Genomic DNA, 8,048 nt, shown 5'->3' with positions numbered 1-8,048 from the left:
AGTTCACGATATAGCCAGCTTTCGCAAAACAGACGTATATACATCATACATTAATGTAAACACTGACTGAACGCATGCACGCACGCACGCACACGCACGCACGCACGCACGCACGCACGCACGCACTCACAGGCATACCGGGTCAGATATGGGAACTGTTGAAATGGGTGTTATAGTTTCAGGTAATGCAGAGTATAGGGTCAGTCACGCCACCAAAAATTTAAATAAAAAGAAACAAGGTTGCTATCTGCCCACTAATGTAATACTTCGAATTTAACTACCCTATAAAATTAATAACATAAACAATATGAAGTCAAGGATGGTCCTAATAGTACATGAATCTCTTTCTCTCTCTCTCTCTCGTTTTGTACACACACGCACGCGCACGCGCACGCACACGCACACGCACACGCACACGCACACGTACACGCACACACACACACACACACACACACACACACACTGTGAGAAGGATATGGGATATATCGCGTAGTGAATTAAGGCATGGGAAATTGCCATTACACGAGTAACATCGAGCAACAGGAGTGGCTACCGCCATGCGAATTCTGAACTCGCGATGTTCTACCATGAATGGCGGTGAATGACAGAGGGCTTGCTACTTTAGACCTTGACAATCGTGCTGCTTATAATTCTGTCAACCACCTCCGAATTCTGGAACATCCGAAGGAATTCGCCGCCAAGAAGAGCTATCGACCTTAGATAGCCAGCCCAGCCCAGTAAAAGCTACTGCATTGGTGGTATACACGTGTATGGCGAATGCTACATGAAAACCAACGCAATACATCCGCGTCCACGGTGCAACGTTTACAGTTAGCTCTGCCGGTGTAGCCCCTTCGTTCCCGCTACAGGTCCCGCCTCGGTCCCTGGGCTACACCGGCAGAGCTAGTTTGCAGTAGGTCTTTGACCTTACAATACATAGATACCATCAGGAGTTAATAAAGACAATTTGTCTTTATTAACTCCTGATACCATAGGAATGACACGTAGCCTCAGGCACAGTGTTATTATGATCAGATATCGAATTATCTATGCTACGCGCAGAAAGTGGGTTTCAACGGAACCATAACATTAACAGTAAGATCTACTCTGTACCATAGGCGGTGAAATAGTTGCTGGCTAGAAAACGGGGAAGGTACGTATAGCCTGAAGTTGCGTGAAACATAAACAATCACAGTTAAGGCGCTTAAATATTCACTAATGTTTCTTTTAAACCAACTAAACTTCCCATCATCCACACAAAACACGGATCTTACTGGCAAGAACCTTTCACACTATTAATAAAGTGACGAAACGTAGGTTTAGCCCACCTCCAAAATGTCGAAAGGTCACTGTCAAGAGATCTTCACTCTACGCTTAATATGAATGAAGAAATCAAGGTTATGCCGAAGGTTGAAAAGTTGCTGGGCGCACCGCCTTTACATATCATGATCCGACCAGAGTAGATTTCACAATCAAGGCGCGAAAGCAAGAGTGTCACAACGGCGGCTTACATAAGAGCACCACGAGCAATGCGGTACAGGACAGGCACACACATACGACCAACGACAACACCCATCATGCAGGCAACCTGGCTCACACGCACGAACGTAAACACGCACACACTCTCGCATGTACGCACGCACACACGCACGGACGCACGCACACACACGCGACACACGCATCGACATCTCTACGACCACAAGAAGGAAAAATAAGCTACGACTCCAACCGTCATCACAACTCATCGCGGCGCCTCTCCTCCTCCTCCTCCTCCTCCTCCGCTGCTGCGGTCCCCTCACGGCCCGCCTCCGCGACCTCTGGCGCGACCTTGACCCTGAGCGTCTCGGGCGCGCCGCCGCGGACGACGCGGAAGTGCACCTCTCCGCGCGTGTTCGTCGGCAGCGCGTCAGCGTGCTTCGCGAGCATCGTTTCAATGTCGTCGTGCATCGTCCGTTCGCCGCCGCCGCCGCCCGACCCCAGGTCGAGCTCGAGCGCCGCGGGGGCGCCGCCGGAGGGGGCGGGGGGATCGCGCGTGCGCACGAGCTGCGCGAGCTCCACCAGGGCGCGCTGCTGCGGCGGCGTGAGCGAGCGGTCGCCGCCGAGGGCGACGTCGACGAGGCGGGCGATGGCGGCGATGTAGACGTGCGCGCGCGGCAGCTCGCGCAGGTTCGTGCGGCGCCACAGCAGCCGCCGCATGCGCGCCGTCACGCGCTCCCGCTCCCGCTGCGCCGCCTTGTCCGCCTCCCGGTCTACTCCGCGCCTGTCGCTGCTGCGCTTCTCTCCACCGCGGCTACTATCACCGCTGTTGTCACCGCTGTTGTCACCGCTGTTGTCACCGCTGTTGTCACCGCTGTTGTCACCGCTGTTGTCACCGCTGTTGTCACCGCCGTAACCGCCGGTGACACTAAACTTGTCGTCGTTGCCGACGTCGCCGTCGTCGTCTTCTACATCTTGCGCTGCGATCGAGTCGGCTGCGCTGGGCGACGCGGGGGCGGTAGCGTCGGCGATGCGGAGGTGGAAGCGACGGATGTTGTCGCTGTCTCGCTGCATGGTGATGATACTGCGCAGCTGCCCGCTCCGCTCCACACTCGTGCGCACCTGTTACGCGGGAAGAATAGCAAGCAGACGCGGAATCAGCGCTTACTCAGGCGCGGATTTAGGCCGGTTTGCACCGGTTTCCAGAAACCAGTCACAGGCTGGGTATCCACAGAATTGACCCTCAAAATTCACCAGAGTGCACCAAATATAGCCTATTTTTTTTAAATTCCTGGGGGGGGGGAGCATGCCCCCGGACCCCCCTAGCTGTGACTAGAACTATGGAAACTGGTCACCCAAACCCTCTGGATCCGCCCCTGTAACTGTACGGTCGCACAACGCTAAGGGCGTGTTTGTTTGGTCGGATCCACGGATCTCAATCAAATGGATTCGTTGATCTGACAGTTTGTTTGGTCGGATCCACGGATCTCGATCCACCGAACCCGACCCTGCTAGTGCTAGCGAGGTGGCTTCGAACGGGATCCAATATGGCGGCCCGCGCCTCAGCCAATCACAGATTGTTCTTTGTTATGAACCATCCTGTGATAGGTCACAGCGAAACGTGAACCGTTGAAAGTGAGTTTGTGTTTGTTTGGTCCAGGGTTCGATCCAGTGGATCGAGATCCGTGGATCCGACCAAACAAACAGTCAGATCCACAGATCCAGTGGATCGAGATCCGTGGATCCGACCAAACAAACACGCCCTAAGACGTAGACACATGCAAAAAACATCTAATCGCATAATATGTGCAATCGCAGTGTACAGAGAAGTAATTAAAAGTGTAAATTTCTTTTTAGGCTGTTTGTTGCTGTTACCGCACCGTTTCGACCAAGTTACATGCAAAAGTGTGGAAAAATAAAGTACAAAATACCAAAAAATTAATGATCATGGTATATCCAAATTCGTGCTATTGCCGGTTCTATTGTATGCCAGCAGACACGGACGCACGTACGCACATACACCACCCACACGCACACACACACATACTCGCATAAACACACACATACTGTCACGCACGAACACATACACGCATGCACGCATGCACCCGCACATGTTCACACGCACGCACGCACGCCCGCATGCATGCAAACGCACATGCTCACGCGCAGGCTCGCGTTCACACGCACACGATCACACGCACGCTCGCGTTCACACGCACATGCATGCTCATACGCACGCCCGCATTCACACGCACACGCTCACACGTACGCATGCACACGCACACGCTCACACGCACGCTCGCGTTCACACGCACATGCTCACACGCACGCATGCATGCACACGCACATGTCTGCTCGCACGCGCTCACACGCACGCTCGCGTTCACACGCACATGCTCACACGCACGCATGCATGCACACGCACATGTCTGCTCGCACGCGCTCACACGCACGCTCGCGTTCACACGCACATGCTCACACGCACGCATGCATGCACACGCACATGTCTGCTCGCACGCGCTCACACGCACGCTCGCGTTCACACGCACATGCTCACACGCACGCATGCATGCACACGCACGCACGTACGCTCGCATGGCCCACACCACGAATGCACGCACCACGACGCACGCACGTACGCTGCGATACGCCTACACGCGACGCTCGCACCTACACGCAACGCTCGCATGCCCCACACGCACGCTCGCACGCACGCACGCACCGCACTGCTACGCATGCCTCACACTGCGCACGCAGGTACGCTCGCCATGCTCACACGCACGCTCGCATGCACACACTGCAACGCACCGCACGACGCAATGCCACACGCACGCACGCACGCACGCTCGCATGCTCACACGCACGCACGCACGCTCGCATGCTCACACGCACGTACCCACGCTCGCATGCTCACACGCACGCACGCACGCACGCACGCTCGCATGCACACACGCATGCACGCACGCTCGCACGCGTGCACGTCTGCGTCTCGCGCTCTCTCGCACCTGCTGATCGATGCTGGTTGCCGTGCACGCATCCGTGTAGGCCTCCTCGACGCGCAGCTGCATGAAGTTGATCCCAGGATTCATCTCAACGACGCTCATGTGCACGTTGTCGGCGGTAACGAGCCGCGGCTGACCGTCCGACTGCTGCTGCTGCGTCGTCGACCTCTGCTGATCGGCCTGCCGTCGAAAACGCATCACTCAATTAACGATTAGTGCCTGATCTGATCTACTTGTCACTAAAAATATCTCCACAAAAAGTGAAATGATGAGGAAAAAAAGTGATGATTACGTTATTATCCGAAATTGCGTTATTGCTGGTTGCGTTACATAAGCTACTAGTTAGTAGTTATTCTAATAGTAATACACTTGCCAACGAAAATATATTGTGAAATCGTTAATTTAGGAGGACTAATTAGGAGTTAACAGAGGTTAATTTAGGAAGACTAATTAGGAGTTAACAGGAGTTAATTTAGATGAACTAATTAAGAGTTGATAGTTGATCTAATCCGCTGGCCATCAAAACACATCACCTAGTTAATGGTTAGTATTAGTAGTTTGTATATTCGAGTAGATATATTTTTGTTAAAGCAAGCCCAATGCCACAAACCACCCACGTTCGATTTTATTTTCGAAACAGATTTTGATAACATAAGAATGTGTAGTCGTCTATACAATGCTACATATTAACCACCAGTCAGTAACTCTAGGGGGCAGGAAAGTGACCCAAAATAAAAACCAGATGAGCTCGCTCGGGTGCGTGACTATTACAACTTAAAATTTAAGGTGATTATTACTATTTTTTACTATATTATTATTATTTTTATGATTTATTCGAAAAGTTCTTTATCATCTTCCCTCACCCATCCCTTAGCAACTTCTTGCTAGCTGGTGGAGTTTTAGCATCCCCTCACAGTCCACGTAAACCTATTATATATATATTATTTATTATTTATTATATATTATTATATAGCAATGCGATGCAGTGTAGACTGACACTACTCCTTCGGTATCCCTGACGGCTGACACTATAGTCGTTTTTATCTAAGCCAAAGCGCTTTGCTAAACCACGTAATCAGCGATTTGGTGGAAGCGGAACGACCAAAGCGCTTTGACGAAATCGTCTAAATAAATGGAAGATTTGATATTTTGCAAAGCGCTTTGCTTAAATAAAAACGCCTCATCTCTCCGCGCTCACAACACTCCAGCGAGTGTGCACTACTCACGTCATCTTCGTCTGCGACGAAGAACCGCTTCTGCGTGTTTATGAGGCGGGTTCCATCGTCGTCAATGTCCACCAACTGCACCGTCACTCCGTCAGTCCTTGCCGATAATGTTTCGTCTGCCAACTTGCTGCCCTTATCTAACGAAACAGCAATGAGATTGCACGTTTGTGGGTGTACGCATGTTTTTGTATATGCGTAGCATTGTAGGGCTCGATATCAATCGGTATACAGTAAAGCATGAGGTGACGCACCACAGCGATCTCTCTCCTTCTTCTTTTCGTTGACCAAGATTGGCATGATGATGCTTCCTTGAGTCGGGAACATTTGTTCTTTACAAGGCTATACTAGTCCGGGTTCGCCGTCCTCCGGGCCGGGTATTTTTATCGTGACACCATCACTTGCCATTTGCCACACTCTATCTCTATTTGCTCAATGCTAAGCAGAGAAGCCGTGTGTACCATTTTTCAAGTCTTTGGTATGACAGCGATCTCAATGCAGTCAAACCTATACGTACGGATTACTCAAGGGAAATACTGAGTGCCCTTTTACAGAGAGGTTTCGTTCTATATAATACAGGTGGTTTCATGATATAACTGCCGCTTAAAAGAAACTCGAAGCCTCCTTTATAGATGGGTGTCAGTTCTAAAGCAGTGACTGCTAGCACGGGTTTTACTGTATACCGATTGATTTCGAGCCCTACAATGCTACGCATATACAAAAACATGCACACCCAAAAACGTGCAAGCTCGCAATTTAATACGAGTTTTTGTCCAAGCCCGCTCCAAACGTTGTGAATATATATATATATATATATATAATTATAATATATATTGATGATGTCGACGATATTCTAATGATGAATCTGGTAATTTGAGGCAATGTACAATCGGGGTGCGCACGCGCGCGCGCATGCCAGGTCGCGTCTCCGGCGATCGATCACCTGCAGTGCCGGCAGCGCCGCTCGTCGGGATTGCGTCCGTCATGAGAACCTGCAGGTCTGTGTGCGTGCCGAGCGCGTGCAGCAAGATCTGACTCTCGGCTTGGAAGAGAAACACCATGGGGATGAAGATGTCCTTGCTGCCGTCGCCCGACATTGCAAACATCGGCGCTGTACTGCTGCTAGTGCCGAGGTTGTTGTCTGCAATGAAGACATGTAGGATAAAGGGTGATCCGTCCGTGAGGAACCGTGATCGAACGTATAGGTTCACCTCTGTAACGATAAATACTAAAATGCAGACACAGAGACAGCCCTAGAACATACCTAGCACGATGCCGGCAATAACAAGAGAACATACTTAGCACGATGCCGGCAATAACAAGAGAACATACCTAGCACGATGCCGGCAATAACAAGAGAACATACTTAGCACGATGCCGGCGATGACAAGAGAACATACCTAGCACGATGCCGGCGATGACAAGAGAACATACCTAGCACGATGCCGGCGATGACAAGAGAACATACCTAGCACGATGCCGGCGATGACAAGAGAACGTACCTAGCACGGCGCCAGCGATGACAAGAGAACATACCTAGCACGATGCCGGCGATGGCGCCCACCTTCACGAGGTTCCTCGCCTTCTCAACGAACATGCAGTCGCCGCGCTCGACGATGCCGATAGCTCCTTTCATTTCATCAGCATTGGCCAGCGTTCCGCAGCCCTTCAGCGGCGTCGCCACGACGACGCGGCCGTGAACCTGAAGTTGCCACGACGACAACGCTTTCGTTAGAGAAATATCGGTGCATATATCTAGCAATGCGGTCGAGACAGGTGTGACAAGTACATTGACATTTATGCGGTCAGTGGTTGCACTAGACATGATATTACATGATATAGCCGGTGTCTCTGCATCTCATCCTTACTGCAGAGATGCCAACACTTTTCTGAGCAAACTGTAGTGAGGATGTCTGAAATCTGTAGTCCGAGGGTCATGCAGTGACCCGAGTATGCTAGGGGGTTCGGGACTTGCACCCCCCCGATATTTTTTGACAGTGTTACATTGATATAACATGATTGAAAATAACTACATGTATTTAGCAGCAAATATCAGTGTGAACTTATTGTCATTTTGGGTCCCAGAATGCAGGAAGTTGCATCTCGGAAAAAAGAAAACACTTGAAATATCATCAAAATGATTTTTTTTCGATCGTAATAAAAATCGTAGTTGTATGCAAACTGGTCGTAGTGGTCAAAATGCAAACGAAATTCGTATAAAATACGGATAAATCGTAGTGGTTGGCATCTCTGGTATACACTCATGCAGGCATGGACGCACGCACGCACGTACACACACGCGTGCACACACGCACACACACACATACACACACACACACACACACAC

General features: G+C 50.7%; 1 protein-coding gene across 1 annotated transcript; it reads right to left on the bottom strand.

The window, feature by feature from the left end:
* Nucleotides 1-1,734: 1,734 nt before the first annotated feature.
* Nucleotides 1,735-7,526, bottom strand: LOC106816390. Its single transcript, XM_014820990.1, has 5 exons — nt 7,238-7,526; nt 6,645-6,842; nt 5,705-5,841; nt 4,482-4,658; nt 1,735-2,598 (listed from the first exon to the last, which is right to left on the bottom strand). The coding sequence occupies exons 1-5, from the start codon at nt 7,524-7,526 to the stop codon at nt 1,735-1,737; spliced, it is 1,665 nt and encodes a 554-aa protein (XP_014676476.1).
* Nucleotides 7,527-8,048: the final 522 nt, after the last annotated feature.

This window comes from Priapulus caudatus, unplaced genomic scaffold (assembly GCF_000485595.1).
Source record: "Priapulus caudatus unplaced genomic scaffold, Priapulus_caudatus-5.0.1 Scaffold1366, whole genome shotgun sequence".
NCBI classification, from domain to species: Eukaryota; Metazoa; Priapulida; class Priapulimorpha; order Priapulimorphida; family Priapulidae; genus Priapulus; species Priapulus caudatus.
Note: the sequence above shows the minus strand (reverse complement) of the source record. Positions and strands in the feature narration are given on the sequence as shown.

Excerpts from the sequence above, each read along its gene's own strand:
- LOC106816390 (XM_014820990.1), bottom strand. The coding sequence starts at position 7,526 with ATGTCTAGTGCAACCACTGACCGCATAAATGTCAATGTACTTGTCACA. Across the intron at positions 5,842-6,644 it reads CGGCGCTGCCGGCACTGCAG|ATAAGGGCAGCAAGTTGGCA; the intron begins GTGATCGATCGC and ends CTGTTTCGTTAG. Across the intron at positions 2,599-4,481 it reads CAACCAGCATCGATCAGCAG|GTGCGCACGAGTGTGGAGCG; the intron begins GTGCGAGAGAGC and ends CCCGCGTAACAG.